The 15908-nt window shown below is 46.0% G+C and overlaps 1 protein-coding gene across 1 annotated transcript in view; it reads right to left on the bottom strand.

Annotated features, from left to right (window-relative positions):
• The window catches only part of TDRD9 (tudor domain containing 9), a 111351-nt gene that overhangs the window by 15439 nt on the left and 80004 nt on the right, over nucleotides 1-15908 (bottom strand). The window contains exon 33 of the mRNA XM_052659887.1: nucleotides 1446-1584. Coding sequence (XP_052515847.1) covers nucleotides 1446-1584 — 139 coding nt within the window. The remainder of the gene's footprint in view (nucleotides 1-1445; nucleotides 1585-15908) is intronic.

Below are 15908 nucleotides of genomic sequence, written 5' to 3'. Positions count from 1 at the left end.
CATCAAATCAGGATGTGTGTGCCATCACCACAACGGGTCACTGGGCCCAGGCAGTGTCTGCCAGGCTTAGTGAAAGCCATTCACTAAGTCTAGTCCGCTCCTAAAGCAGGGGGAGGGGGAAGGGGAAGTTCCAGCTTCACCTCTAGACTGCTGCTGGGAATTCCCCAGGACAGAAGCTTGGTCTCTTCTCCTCATTTGTTTATTCAATCACTGGTTTATATCCCCGTTCACTCTTGGGTTATCATCCAACACACCACCATTTATCCTGTGGCTCTAACTGCTCCGGCCCTGGCACAGGTGTGCCTTTGTTTCCTGAGGCCATCTTCACTTACCGGCACTATGAGGAGCCCCAGACTCAGGTACTTCCTCTGCCCATTTCTCCGAGGAGCCCCAGATCTTCTTATCGGAAAATCCTACCAGAAACTACCGTCAGGGCCCTGGGTTTGTTCGTGGCTGACTACTGGCTGCCTTTGTTTCTGGCTCTCAGAGCGCTGGGGAATCCAGGCACGTGTTTGAGATCACGTACTGTGGCTCAGCTGGTAAAGAATCCGCCTGCAGTGTGGGAGACCTGGGTTCAATCTCTGGGTTGGGAAGATCCCCTGGAGAAGGGAAAGGCTACCCACTCCAGTAATCTGGCCTGGAGAATTCCATGGACTGTATAGTCCATGGGGTTGCAAAGAGCTGGACACGGCTGAGTGACTTTCACTTTCCATGGACATGTGACTCACCTGCGTGCAGTCAGACATGAAGACCCCGAGCCCTGCCTCTCGGTCACCCTGCTTCACAGCGTGTGCCCGCCCTTCCTCTCCTGCCCACCTCAGGCCCTGTCCCACAGCAAGAAACTGGCGCCCACATCCCTCACTCACCCGTTCAACTCCAGTAACACGCTGAGCCATTTCAGAGCTTGCACTCCTTGAGAATAACTTTACCAAGGAGAAAACAGTGTTTATGCGCATTTTCTTTTCATCTATAGCCTTACTGGTACCAGTCAAGCACTGTTTTCCAAAATTCCTTTTCCCTCACCTGCTTCAATGCAATCATCCCCCAGACCCTACCTGGTGTGTGTACAGGCACACGTGCTCACTTGCTCAGCCATGTCCCACTCTTTGCAACCCCCTGAACTGTGGCCTGCCAGGCTCCTCTGTCCATGGGATTCTCCAGGCAAGAATACTGGAGTGGGTTGCCATGCCCTCCTCCAGGGAACCTTTCCGACCCTGGGATGGGGCCCACGACACTTATGTCTCCTGCACCGGCAGGCGGGTTCTTTACCACTCAGCCACCTTTCTCATCCTCATGGAGCTCAATACAGGTCTGTGAAAAGGTTCTCATCACAGAGAGACCGTATAAGCCTGTGTTAACAGCACCACGTCAGACACGGCATGTTGAATGGCTGTACAAGCAAAACAGGAGAAGGAGCTCCCACGCCATGATAACCGTAGCCTTACCTCCACAATATCCTCCACGCTGAACTGCACGTCAAACGCAAGCTCCATGTCGTGTTCCGGTAGGAGTGGGGCGCCTGTGGTCGGATTGCACCCCAAGCCACACAGGACGCCTGTATAGCATTTGCCATCTTGATCGACTCTACACAAAAAGGTTTGAGGAAAGTTACTTGTTAAGCTACTCGGTTTTTTGTTTTCAATAGGTAACTTGAGCTCATTTTACATATATGTGCACATATATAGAATATTCATTTACTGAAATATAGTTGATTCATAATGTCATGTTAGCTTTAGGGGTATGGCACGGTGATTCAGGTATATACACACACACATACATACACCTGAATATATGGATGTACAGAATATACACATTCCTCTTCAGATTCTTTTCCCTTACAGAGGTTATTGAAGCTGAGTCCCCCATGCCGTTTACTTCCCTGCTGCTCCTCTGTTTATATCTGGGAGGGCAATACGGTAATCACCCCCCCACCCTGCAATTTACTGCTCTCCCTCCCTTCCCCTTGACCATGTTCGTTTTCTGAATCTGTGAGTCTGTTTCTGTTTTGTAAATAAGTGGCATATTTCTCCATCTATTTGTGTCCTCTTTGATTTCTTTCATCAGTGTTTTATAGTTTTCTATATATAGGTCTCTTGTTTCTTTAGGTAGATTTATTCCTAAGTATTTTATTCTTTTCCTCGCAATGGTGAATGGAACTGTTTCCTTAATGTCTCTGTTTTCTCACCGTTAGTGCATAGGAATGCAAGGGATTTCTGTGTCTTAGTTTTATATCCAGCAACTTCACTATATTCACTAGCTCTAGTGATTTCCTGGTGGTGTCTGTAGGCTTCTCTATGTAGAGGATCATGTCATCTGCAAACAGTGGGAGTTTTACTTCTTGTCCAATCTGGCTTCCTTTTCTTTTTCTTCTCTGATTGCTGTGGCTAAAACTTCCAAAACTATGTTAACAGTAGCAGTGAGAGTAGGCACCCTTGTCTTGTTCCTGACTTTAGGGGAAATGTTTTCACCACTGACGATACTGTTTGCTTGGGTTTATCATATATGGCTTTTATTATGTTGAAGTATGTTCCTTCTATGCCTGCTTTCTGGAGTTATCATAAACGGATGTTGAATTTTGCCAAAGGCTTTCTCTGCGTCTATTGAGATAATCACATGGTTTTCGTCTTCCAATGTGTTAATGTGGTGTGTCACACCGATTGATTTGCGGATACTGGAGAACCCCTGCACCCCTGTTGTGAAGCCCGCTTGGTCCTGGCGTATAATCTTTTTCATGTGCTGCTGGATTCCGTCTGCTAGAATTTTGTCGATTTATGCATCTATGTTCATCAGTGATACTGGCCTGTATACTTTTCTTTTTTTATGGCCTCTTTGTCTGATTTTGGTACTAGGGTGATGGTGGCCTCATAAAATGAGTTTGGCAGTTTACCTTGCTCTGCAATTTTCTGAAAGAGTTTTGATAGGTGTTAGGATAGGTGTTAGGAAAGTTAGGATAAGTGTTAGCTCTTCTATAAATTTTTGGTAGAATTCAGCTGTGAAGCCATCTAGTCCTGGGCTTTTGTCTGTCGGAAGATTTTTTATTACAGTTTCAATTTCCGTGCTTGTGATGGGTCTGTTAAGATTTTCTGTTTCTTCCTGGTTCAGTTTTGGAAGGCTATACTTTTCTAAGAATTCGTCCATTTCTTCCAGGTTGTCCATTTCACTGGCATATAGCTGCTGATAGTAGTCTCTTATGATCCTTTGTATTTCTGTGTTGTCCGTTGTGATTTCTCCATTTTCATTTTAATTTTGCTGATTTGATTCTTCTCCCTTTTTTTCTTGATGAGTCTGGCTAATGGTTTGTCTATCTTCTCAAAGAACCAGCTTTTAGTTTTGTTGATTTTTGCTACAGTCTCCTTTGTTTCTTTTTCACTTATTTCTGCCCTAATTTTTATGCTTTCTTTCCTTCTACTAACCCTGGGGTTCTTCCTCTTTTTCTAGTTGCTTTAGCTGTTAAGTTAGGTTATTTGATTTTTTTTCTTGTTTTTGAGGTAAGCTTGTATTGCTATGAACCTTCCCCTCAGCACTGCTGTCACTGAATCCCATAGGTTTTGGGTTGCTGTGTTTCCATTTTCATTCATTTCTATGCATATTTTGATTTTTTATTTCTTCTGCGATTTGTTGGTTATTCAGAAGCATGTTATTTAGCCTCCGTATGTTCGGATTTTTAATAGTGTTTTTCCTGTAGTTGACATCTAATCTTACCACATTGTGATCAGAAAAGATGCTTGGAATGATTTCAATTTTTTTGAGTTTACCAAGGCTAGATTTATGGCCCAGGATGTGATCTATCCTGGACAATGCTCCATGTGCACTTGAGGAAAAAGGTGAAATCCACTGTTTGGTGGTGAAATCTCCTACAGACATCAATTAGGTCTAACCGGTGCACTGCATCATTTAGAGTTCGTGGTCCCTGCCGATTCTCTGTTTGGCTGATCTGTCCACGGGTGTGGGGGCGTTAGGCCTCCCACTACTGTTGAGTTACTGTTGGGCCCCCTCATGCTTGTTGGCATCTGCCTCGCTCACTGCGGCGCCGCCATCCAGGTGCCTATGTAGGTGTGCCTGTCACGTCTTCTCGGATGGATCTCTCGACCATCATGTAGTGTCCCTTGTCTCTTTTCATGGACTTTATTTCAAGTCTATTTTATCTGACATGAGTATTGCTATTCCTGCTTTCTTTGATCTCCATTTGTATGAAATATCTTTTCTCCAGCCCTTCACTTTCAGTCTGTATGTGTCCCTTGGTTTGACATGGGTCTCTTGTAGACAGCATACGTAGGAGTCTTGTATCCATTCAGCCAGTCTTTGTCTTTTAGTTCGGGCATTCAACCCATTTACGTTTAAGGTAATTAGTGTTAAGTATGATCCACTGCCATTTACTTTGTCATTTGGGGTTCAAGTTTATAAACCTTTCCTGTGTTTCCTGTCTAGAGAAGATCCTTTAGCATTTGTTGAAGAGCTGGTTTGGTGGTGCTGAATTCTCTCAGCTTTTGCTTCTCTGTAAAACTTTTGATTTCTCCTTCGTATTTGAATGAGATCCTTGCTGGGTACAGTCATCTGGGCTGTAGGTTTTCCTCTTTCATCACTTTAAGTATATCCTGCCATTCCCTTCTCGCCTGAAGAGTTTCTATCGAAAGGTCAGCTGTTGTCCTTCTGGATACTTATGGATCCCCTTGTGTGTTATCTGTTGCTTTTTCCTTGCTGCTTTTAATATTCGCTCTTTGTGCTTGATCTTCGTTAATTTGTTTAATACGTGTCTTGGGATGTTTCGCCTCAGTTCAGTTCAGTCGCTCAGTCATGTCCGATTCTGCGACCCCATGAATCACAGCACGCCAGGCCTCCCTGTCCATCACGAACCCCTGGACTTCACTCAGACTCACGCCCATCGAATTGGTGATATCATTCAGCCATCTCATCCTCTGTCGTCCCCTTCTACTCCTGCCCCCAACCCCTCCCAGCATCAGGGTCTTTTCCAATGAGTCAACTCTTCGCATGAGGTGGCCAAAGTACTGGAGTTTCAGCTTTAGCATCATTCCTTCCAAAGAAATCCCAGGGCTGATCTCCTTCAGAATGGACTGGTTGAATCTCCTCACAGTCCAAGGGACTCTCAAGAGTCTTCTCCAACACCACAGCTCAAAAGCATCAATTCTTCGCCGCTCACCCTTCTTCACAGTCCAACTCTCACATCCATGTATGACCACAGGAAAAACCAAAGCCTTGACTAGACGGACCTTAGTTGGCAAAGTAATGTCTCTGCTTTTGAATATGCTGTCTAGGTTGGTCATAACTTTCCTTCCAAGGAGTAAGCGTCTTTTCATTTCATGGCTGCAGTCACCATCTGCAGTGATTCTGGAGCCCCCCCCAAAATAAAGTCTGACACTGTTTCCACTGTTTCCCCATCTATTTCCCATGAAGTGATGGGACCAGATGCCATGATCTTCGTTTTATGAATGTTGAGCTTTAAGCCAACTCTTTCACTCTCCACTTTCACTTTCATCAAGAGGCTTTTTAGTTCCTCTTCACTTTCTGCCATAAGGGTGGTTATCATCTGCATATCTGAGGTTATTGATATTTCTCCCGGCAATCTTGATTCCAGCTTGTGCTTCTTCCAGTCCAGCGTTTCTCATGATGTACTCTGCATGTAAGTTAAATAAGTAGGGTGACAATATACAGCCTTGACACACTCCTTTTCCTATTTCAAACCAGGCTGTTGTTCCATGTCCAGTTCTAACTGTTGCTTCCTGACCTGCATACAGCTTTCTAAAGAGGCAGGTCAGGTGGTCTGGTATTCCCATCTCTTTCAGAATTTTCCACAGTTTATTGTCATCCACACAGTCAAAGGCTTTGGCATAGTCAATAAAGCAGAAATGGATGTTTTCTGGAACTCTCTTGCTTTTTCCATGATCCAGCAGATGTTGGCAATTTGATCTCTGGTTCCCCTGCCTTTTCTAAAACCAGCTTGAACATCTGGAAGTTCATGGTTCACGTATTGCTGAAGCCTGGCTTGGAGAATTTTGAGCATTACTTTACTAGCATGAGAGGAGTGCAATTGTGCAGTAGTTTGAGCATTCTTTGGCATTGCCTTTCTTTGGGATTGGAAGGAAAACTGACCTTTTCCAGTCCTGTGGCCACTGCTGAGTGTTCCAAATGTGCTGGCATATTGAGTGCAGCACTTTCACAGCATCATCTTTCAGGATTTGAAATAGCTCAACTGAAATACCATCACCTCCGCTAGCTTTGTTCATAGTGATGCTTCCTAAGGCCCACTTGACTTCACATTCCAGGATGTCTGGCTCTAGGTGAGTGAGCACACCATCGTGATTATCCGGGTCGTGAAGATCTTTTTTGTACAGTTCTTCTGTGTATTCTTGCCACCTCTTCTTAATATCTTCTGCTTCTGTTAGGTCCATACCATTTCTGTCCTTTATCGAGCCCATCTTTGCATGAAATGTTCCCTTGGTATCTCTAATTTTCTTGGAGATACCTCTAGTCTTCCCCATTCTATTGTTTTCCTCTATTTCTTTGCACTGATTGCCGAGGAAGGCTTTCTTATCTCTCCTTTCTATTCTTTGGAACTCTGCATTCAGATGGGTATATCTTTCCCTTTCTCCTTGGCTTTTCGCCTCTCTTCTTTTCACAGCTATTTGTAAGGCCTCCTCAGACAGCCATTTTGCTATTTTGCATTTCTTTTCCATGGGGATGGTCTTGATCCCTGTCCCCTGTACAATGTCACGAAGCTCATTCCATAGTTCATCAGGCACTCTATCTATCAGATCTAGGCCCTTATATCTATTTCTCACTTCCACTGTATAATCATAAGGGATTTGATTTAGGTCATACCTGAATGGTCTAGTGGTTTTCCCTACTTTCTTCAATTTGAGTCTGAATTTGGCAATAAGGAGTTCATGATCTGAGCCACAGTCAGCTCCTGGTCTTGTTTTTGTTGACTGTATAGAGCTTCTCCATCTTTGGCTGCAAAGAATATAATCAATCTGATTTCAGTGTTGACCATCTGGTGATGGTTTATCCTCAGGTTTATCCTATTTGGGGCTCTCTGGGTTTCTTGGACTTGGGTGGCTATTTCCTTCCCCACTTTAGAGACATTTTCAACTATTATCTCCTCCAGTATTTTCTCATGCCCTTTCTTTTTGTCTTCTTCTTCTGGGACTCCTATGATTCCAATGTTGGGGCGTTTAACGTTGTCCCAGAGATCTGTGAGGTTGTCCTCATGTGTCTTTTTTCCTCTCTGCCTCATTTGCTTCCACCATTCTGTCTTCCAGCTCACTCTCCCTCTCTCCTGCCTCAGTTGCTCTGTCGGTTCCCTGCAGAGTGCTCTTGGTCTCGGTTACCGCACTGCCACCACTGAGTTCTCTTCTTCCAGGTCCTGGTGAAACATCTCTCACATCTTCTCAGCCCTTGCTGCTAGTCTACTTATCTGCATCTCCATTTTGTTTTCAAGATTTTAGATCATTGTTACTACCATTATTCTGAATTCTTTTTCAGGTAGGCTCCCTGTCTCCTCTTTGGTTTGGTTTGGTGGCCTTTGCTGCTGCTGCTAAGTCACTTCAGTCATGTCCAACTCTGTGCGACCCCATAGACGGCAGCCCACCAGGCTCCCCCGTCCCTGGGATTCTCCAGGCAAGAACAGTGGAGTGGGTGGCCATTTCCTTCTCCAATGCAGGAAAGTGAAAAGTGAAAGGGAAGTCGCTCAGTCGTGTCCAACTCTTAGCGACCCCATGGACTGCAGTCCACCAGGCTCCTCTGTCCATGGGATTTTCCAGGCAAGAGTACTGGAGTGGGTTGCCACTGCCTTCTCCGTTGGTGGCCTTTACCTGCTGAATATTTCTCTGCCTTTTCATTTTATTTAAATTGCTGTGTTTGGGGTGGCCTTTCTGCAGCCTGGAAGTTCGTGGTTCCTCTTTATTGTGGAGCTTGCTCCCTGTGGATGGAGTTGGACTAGTGGCTTGTGACGGTTTCCTGATTAGGGGAGCTTGTATCTATGTTCTGGTGGATGGAGCTGGATCTCCTCTCTCTGGAGTGCAATGAAGTATCCAGTAGTGAGTGTTGGGGTGTCTATGGGTTTGGCATGACTTTGGGCAGCCTGTCTTTCAATGCTAGGGCTGTGTTCTGCCATTGCTGGAGAATTAGTGTGGTATGTCTTGCTCTGGAACTTGTTAGCTCTTGGGTGGAGCTTGGTTTCAGTGCAAGTATGGAGGCTTTTGGATGAGCTCGTCTATTAATGTTCCCTGGAATCAGGAGTTCTCTGGTGTTCTCAAGTTTTGGATTTAAGCCTTCTGCCTCTGGCTTTCAGTCTTATTCTTACAGTAGCCTCAAGACTTCTCCACCCATACAGCACCGATGATAAAACACCTAGGTTAATGGTGAAAAATTTTTCCACAGCAACAGACACCCAGAGAGGTTCACAGTTACGTGGAGAAGAGGGAGGAGGGAGATAGAGGTGACCAGGAGGAGAGGAGGGGGAGTCAAAAGGGGAGAGAGCAGTCTAGCCAGTAATCAGTTCCCTAGGTGCTCTCCACAGCGCGGAACACCCAGAGAGGTTCACAGAGATACGAAGAGAAGAGGTGGTGGAGGGGGAAACAGAGGTGACCTGGGGGAGGAAAGGGAGAGTCAGAAGGGGAGAGAGCAGTCAAGCCATTAATCACACTCAAGTGAAAATGGATATTAAAGATTTTACTCGTAAAGGTACAAAGTGTGTTAGTCGCTCAGTCGTGTCTGACTCTTTGCAACCCCATCAACTATACAGTCCATGGAATTTTCTAGGCCAGAGTACTGGAGTGGGTAGCTTTTCCTTTCTCTAGAGGATCTTCCTAACCAAGGGGTTGAACCCAGGTCTCCCGCATTGCAGGCGGATTCTCTACCAGCTGAGCCACAAGGGAAGCCCAAAAATACTGGAGTGGGTAGCCTATCCCTTCTCCAGGGGATCTTCCCAACCCAGGAACTGAACTAGAGTCATCTCCTGCATTGCAAGTGGATTCTTTACCAACTGAGCTATCACAAAATTGATAACAAATATCAAAAAGCAAAGATTAAAAATCTAGAGTAGAGGTTAGACTCTCAAAAATACAATAGTAAAAATACAGAACAAAATCACAAAAATTATAAAATATATACATATGAAATTTGCTTTAAAAATTGGGTCTTTTTTTGCATGGTAATAGTAGGTTACAAAAATGAAAACTAAAGGAGTAATAAAGAACTAAAAATTTTTTTTAATTTAAAAATGGTAATAGTAAAAATATTTTTAGGAATTTCCCTGGGGCTGTTGTGCCAGCCCAGTATTTTGGATGATGTACTCTGCAGAGAAGTTAAATAACCAGGGTGACAATATACAGCAATGATGTTCTCCTTTCCCAATTGGGAACCAGTCCGTTGTTCCCTGTCCAGTTCCTACTGTTGCTTCTTGACCTGCATACAGAGTCTCAGGAGGCAGGTAAAGCAGTCTGGTTTTCCCATCTCTTTAAGAATTTTCCACAGAGGATCTTCTTGACTCAGGGATTGAACCCTGGTCTCCTACATTGCAGGCAGATTCTTTACCATCTGAGCCACATGGAAGCCCATGTAAGTCTGTAAGCCCTGCTTGAACGTTAAAGGAAGCGACCAATAAAATCCTAAATTCTGCCAACCCCTAAGGCAGCAACTAATTTCATTTTTGCATTTTCTCCTCCTGTTTTTATATTAAAAAGAATAGAGTATATATAGTTATAAAAACAGTGAAGTATTGTTACTAATCCATTATTTAGGTTTCTGATTCTCACTGCACTAGACAGGATAATGTAAAGAATATTTTATCACATACAGTCTTCCCCCTACTTCTGGAATTCCCTCCCCAGTGAAGTCTTATAAGTGATATTTCTGGAGAAAGGGTTATAAACTCATGTGTGACCTGTGAAAGAAGTCTAGCACCCAGTAAAAGCTTCAAGATGTTTGTCCCGCCTTCCCACCGCAAAACAATCACACACACCAAGAATGCAGAACACACAAAAGCCTACTGCTTCCCGCCGCCACCACCAGCTCCTGCCACCTCCATCTCCGAGAGCTTTCCTAAGTCCACTCATCCTCTGCGTCCCAGCAACCACTGGCCTCCTCCAGAGCACTGTCATCGCCCACTGGGCAGTCAACCGATTTACCCCACATCTACTCCTGCTTCCTCTCGTCTGTCTTTGCTGGCTTTCCACAACACGTCCGCTCATCTTGCGTCGTGGCTCAAGGGCTCCCAGCGGTGTCCACGGCATCCTGACGACCACCTCTGCGGGGCTCTGTCGCATAGCACACTCCCAGCCAGGCCCCTGCTTCTCTGGCTTCCCGGCAGGAGGGGCTCAGGGCCCTCCTGAACCCTGTTGCCACACACACACACAGCCAGGCCCCTCGACCCCAAGCTCCCTCACATGTTACAGGCATTAGTTTAAAACACCACTGTCTCAGCCCATGACAGGCTCAACAGATTATTAAATGAATGAACATTTTGAAATACTGATACTACCAAATGAATAAAATATTTTTTGACATTTCATTTTTAGTTGGGGAATAACTGCTTTATAATACTGTGTTGCGTGCTGTCATATACCGACATGAATCAGTCATAGGTATACACATATCCCTCCGTCTTAAACCTCCCACCCGTCCCACCCTCTCCACGTTGTCACAGAGCGCCAGGTTTGACTCCATGCATCATACAGCGAACGCCCACCGGCTCCCTGTTCTACGTGTGGTGGCATGCGCGCTCCCAGGCTGCTCTTCCCGCCCTCTCCTTCCCTGCCACCCTGCGCCCACAAGGGTGTTCTGTCTGCGTCTCCACCGCTGCCCTGCAAGCAGGTGCGCCACTGCCATGTTTCCAGAGTCCACGTGCATGCACGCGTGCTAAGTCACTGCAGTTGCGTCCAACTCTGTGCAACCCTCTGGACTGCAGCAGCCCGCCAGGCTCTTCTGCCCAGGAGATTCTCCAGCAAGAATCCTGGACTGGGCTGCCACTTCCTCCTCCAAGGGACCTTCCCGCTCCAAGGACTGGACCAGCGTCTCTTCCATCTGCCTGCATTGGCAGGCGGGTTCTTCACCACTGGCGCCACCTGGGAAGCCCATATGTATGTGAGGATAAACTTTGTTTTTCTCTTTCTCACTTACTCCACTATGCATAACAGGCCCTAGATTCATCCACTTCATTAGAACTGACTCAAATGCATTCCTCCTTATGGTTGAGTAATACTTCATTATATACAAGTACCACAGTCTCTTTATCCATTCATTTGTTGGTAGACATCAAGGCTGCTTCCACGTCCTAGCTACTGGAAATGGTGCTGCAATGAACACTAGGGTACGTGTGTCTTTTTCAATTACGGTTTCCTCAGGGTATATGCCCAGTAGAGGAATCGCTGGGTTATATGGTAGTTTTATTCTTAGTGTATTAAGGAAGCTCCATGCTGTTTTCCATGGTGGCTGTATCAATTTACATTCCCACCAACAATGCAAGAGGGTTCCCTTTTAACACACCCTCTCCAACATTTATTGTTTGTAGATTTTTTGATGATAGCCACTCTGACTCGTGTGAGGTGATATTTCATTGCAGTTTTGATTTGCATTTCTCTAATAATGAGCAATGTTGAGCATCTTTTCCTGTGTTTATGAGCCACCTGTATGTCATTTTTGGAGAGATGTCTGTTTAGATCTTCTCACTTTTTACAAATATTGATATTAAATACCTTTAAAAATATTTTGGTAATTTTATTTGACTCAATCAATGCAGACCTTTCCCCATCATCTAGATTAGTAAAACTCTGAGGAAAACACTCTAGGCAAGCAGTTTTCTTCTTGGTCCGAAACATATACATACACACACACGTTTTCCCCCTCACTTTAATAAAAATGGAAGAGAATCACATTCTAAGTAAACTCAGAGAGACTCGGACTCACTCACACGTTAGGGACTGAGTATGCGCTTTACACAACAGTCACCGAAATGGCTCCTTAAATGGCAAGCTCACCCACATTTGTTTTTAATGAATGTAATTGATTATTTCAATTTATCCAAAACCTTTCCAACACCGAATAACCAGGGCTCAGCAGAGTGAAGGACGACAGCTTCATCACGGCTGCCAATGAGGCATCACGTCACCTCCACGTTACTGCAGCCGTGACGAGACTTAAACTGACCTCACCTGTGAGCGCACACACTCTGCAAGGACGGTCCTACACACTCAGCCCTGAACTAACCCCCACTGGGGCAGCAATTCTATGCTCATCGACTCTAAAGCTTAAATTAATAAAGGAAATCAAAGCACTGGGTTTAATTCTCTCCAGCTGCTGCCGCTGCTAAGTCGCTTCAGTCGTGTCCGACTCTGTGCGACCCCATAGATGGCAGCCCGCCAGGCTCCCCCGTCCCTGGGATTCTCCAGGCAAGAATACTGGAGTGGATTGCTATTTCCTTCTCCAGTGCAGGAAAGTGAAAAGTGAAAGTGAAGTCACTCAGTCATGTCTGACTCTTAGCGACCCCATGGACTGTAGCCTACCAGGCTCCTCCGTCCATGGGACTTTCCAGGCAAGAGTACTGGAGTGGGGTGCCATTGCCTTCTCCGAATTCTGTTCTAGGGATCCTAAACACCTTATGTGCACCTAAGAAACAGTGATTAAGACCATAAAAATACTTTTACTTCCTTTATGAAGCACGTTTTAGATTCAAACTGAAAACTGCAAAAATCATGACAGGAACAAAAGAAAGTGCACCCCTCACAGCAGGCAGCAAGGGCGCACTACAGAGTCCCCAGCCTGAACCACACATAGGAGGAGCTTCAGTGTAGATAAGCGCACCACAGCCGTCTTTGCAAGGGCCAACTTCTCTAAACAAGGAGCTTTAAACTTACGTTGCCATATGTTAAAATTATGTTGAAACAGAGACCCTTGTGGGTGGAACTTTTCTTGCAAGCTAATATCCTAGAACTCCCCATATGAACCAAATAAGGAAATCAGTTCATTTCAGTTGCTCAGCCATGTCCAACTCTTTGAGACCTCCATGGACTGCAGCACACCAGGCCTCCCTGTCCATCACCAACTCCTGGAGTTTACTGAAACTCATGTCCATTGAGTCAGTGATGCCATCCAACCATCTCATCCTCTGTCGTCCCCTTCTCCTCCTGCCTTCAATCTTTCCCAGCATCAGGGTCTTTTCAAATGGGTCACTTTTTCACATCAGGCGGCCAAAGTATTGGAGGTTCAGCTTCAGCATCAGTCCTTCCAATGAATATTCAGGACTGATTTCCTTTAGGATGGACTGGTTGGATCTCCTTGCAGTCCAAGGGACTCTCAAGAGTCTTCTCCAACAGCACAGTTCAAAAGCCTCAACTCTTCAGGGCTCAGCTTTCTCTTTATAGTCCAATTCTCACATCCATACATGACTACTGGAAAAGTCATAGCTTTGACTAGATGGACCTTTGTTGGGAAAGTAATGTCTCTGCTTTTTAATGTGCTGTCTAGGTTGGTCATAACTTTTCTTCCAAGGAACAAGCGTCTTTGAATTTCATGCTGCGGTCACCATCCGCAGTGATTTTGGAGCCCAGAAAAATACCCCACTGTTATCCCAACTATTTGCTATGAAGTGATGGGACCGGATGCCACAATCTTAGTTTTCTGAATGATGAGTTTTAAGCCAAGTTTTTCACTCTCCTCTATCACTGTCTTCAAGAGGCTCTTCAGTTCTTCACTTTCTTTCCCATAAGGGTGGTGTCATCTGCATATCTGAGGTTATTGATATTTCTACAGGCAATCCTGATCCTAGACTGTGCTTCATCCAACCCAGAGTTCTCATGATGTACTCTGCATATAAGTTAAATAAGCAGGATGACAATATACAGCCTTGACGTACTCCTTTCCCAATTTGTACCCAGTCTGTTGTTCCATGTCCAGTTCTAACTGTTGCTTCCTGACCTACATACAGATTTCTCAAGAGGCAGGTCAAGTGGTCTGGTATTCTCATCTCTTTAAGAATTTTCCAGAGCTTGTTGAATAAGGAAATATATTTCCTCAAAAGGCAAATGTTAAATCAATCTGAAGCCTCCATAAAAAAAAAAAAACAACGCTGTTAAGTTCTCTGTAATGCATACTGTATTAACCTTCAAAGTGTTAAGAGCCTAACAGCATCTCCAAATGCTGCTCAGGCTGTCCTCTGAGGCTCTGCCCACCTCCCTGCTCTGCCGCCAGACGCGAACAGCCAGGCCCTGAGTCACGGTGGCGCTGCAGCATCTGTGAGTCTCCTCCACCGTCCTGTGAGCCCAGGAGGGCCGCTCTGACAGCTGGGAAAGCCCAGACTTCAGGGAGTGCCAGGCACGGCCAGAGAGCAAGCCCAGGTCCCTTTCTTAATGTATATTCTCAGCACCCCACCCGCTTCCAGTACTTGACAGGTCCCTGCTCTGGTCTCCTGTTTCCTAAGACTTTTTTAAAATACAGGAATGGAGCAAGATTTTTTAAAATTACAAAAACAGCCCATGAATACACTGGTCAACAACTGAGACAGTCTGTGAGCACACAGGGTGGAGACGTGAGCCGCTCTCCGCTCTAGCGCTGGCCGTCCAGGGCAAGCGGCAAGGCTCGGGGAGTCTGGAGCGCTGGAGGTGATGGGGAGAGCTCTTACACGAGAGGACAGGCCACAGTGCAGCAAGATGGCGCGGGCCAGGGAGCCTCCTGCTCAGGCTGAGTGCCCCCAAACACCTCACTGTCCAGAATTCTTAAAGAGGTACTCATCTTGGGTAAAAAAAAAAAAAAATACACTGCATTACTCAAGTCCTCAAGAGGTTTATATTGAAAAAAGAGCTGAGGCAGAAGCCTGGACAGATGTGGCGATGCATCCACCGAGTCAGACCCCCCAGCCCCGCCCTGCGTGGAGCTTTCTGACTGTGGCATCGCACCTGGCGTGTTGATTTCACATCTGTCTCCCCTACAAAGACCCAGGAGATGCCTTTATTCTAGAGATGTTTATCACACCATTATTACAAAACTAGAGAGAAACCAAATTCCAACATACAAAGGCATATTAAATTCCTTCAGGGTCAGAGCAGGTCAGAAACAAACACAAACATAAGCAAAACAGGGAAAAGTTGGTAAAAGCCACTATATGTCCACTCAGCAGTGGATGATGCAATGTTTACAATGAATATTTACAAAGATGCCACCACACTATGAAAACGCTTATGTGTATGAAAAACTTAAAACAAAACAGAACACGTGCACAACCCTGTGAATCAACTCTACTCCAGTTCCTTTAAGTGAGTATGTTCATCCAGGTGAACACCAAATAAATACACTGATAATGCTCGTTTTTTTCCCATACAGTATTTTTCTTTTTAAGTAGCATGTTTTTATAGCAGGGGGAAAAGACATATGCAATCACTATTTTTTAAAAGCCCTGAGGCGTGCGTCGTATACTGAGACATGACAGCAGATTCTAAGCAGCCCTCACGGGAGGACGGCTGAGTCACGGCGCAGGGCTGCCTCCCCTGCTCTCAGTGAGGCTGGTCGATGGGCCTGTGTGTGCTCCCGGGAGAGGCGGGCGGGGCACAAGCCACGGGCAGGAACCCCCCTCCAGCACACAGGCCCGCCTCAGTGTCTCAGGAGGCCGTCCGTCTCACCCACCAGAACGTGGGCTCCCGAAGGCCCAGCTGCATTCCTTCCTTGCGCTCCCCACACCCCACAACCTGACGAAGCCCCACAGGGCTGCCTCCTCGGCCACGCCGTGCTGTTCCAAGGCACGCCGTGCAAGGGCGGGGTCTCGGGGCTGCCTGCTGTCTGGCTCGTCCTCACGCCACTCCAGGGCTCCAGCTGCCTTCTCTGCTCACAGCCCACAACGAGCGCGACCCTCCAGCGTCCACTGACGCCGCTGCCAGGGAGCCTGGCATCGCCCCCGGGCCCCT

The sequence above is a fragment of the Budorcas taxicolor genome, chromosome 21 (genome assembly GCF_023091745.1).
Source record: "Budorcas taxicolor isolate Tak-1 chromosome 21, Takin1.1, whole genome shotgun sequence".
NCBI lineage: Eukaryota > Metazoa > Chordata > Mammalia > Artiodactyla > Bovidae > Budorcas > Budorcas taxicolor.
Note: the sequence above shows the minus strand (reverse complement) of the source record. Positions and strands in the feature narration are given on the sequence as shown.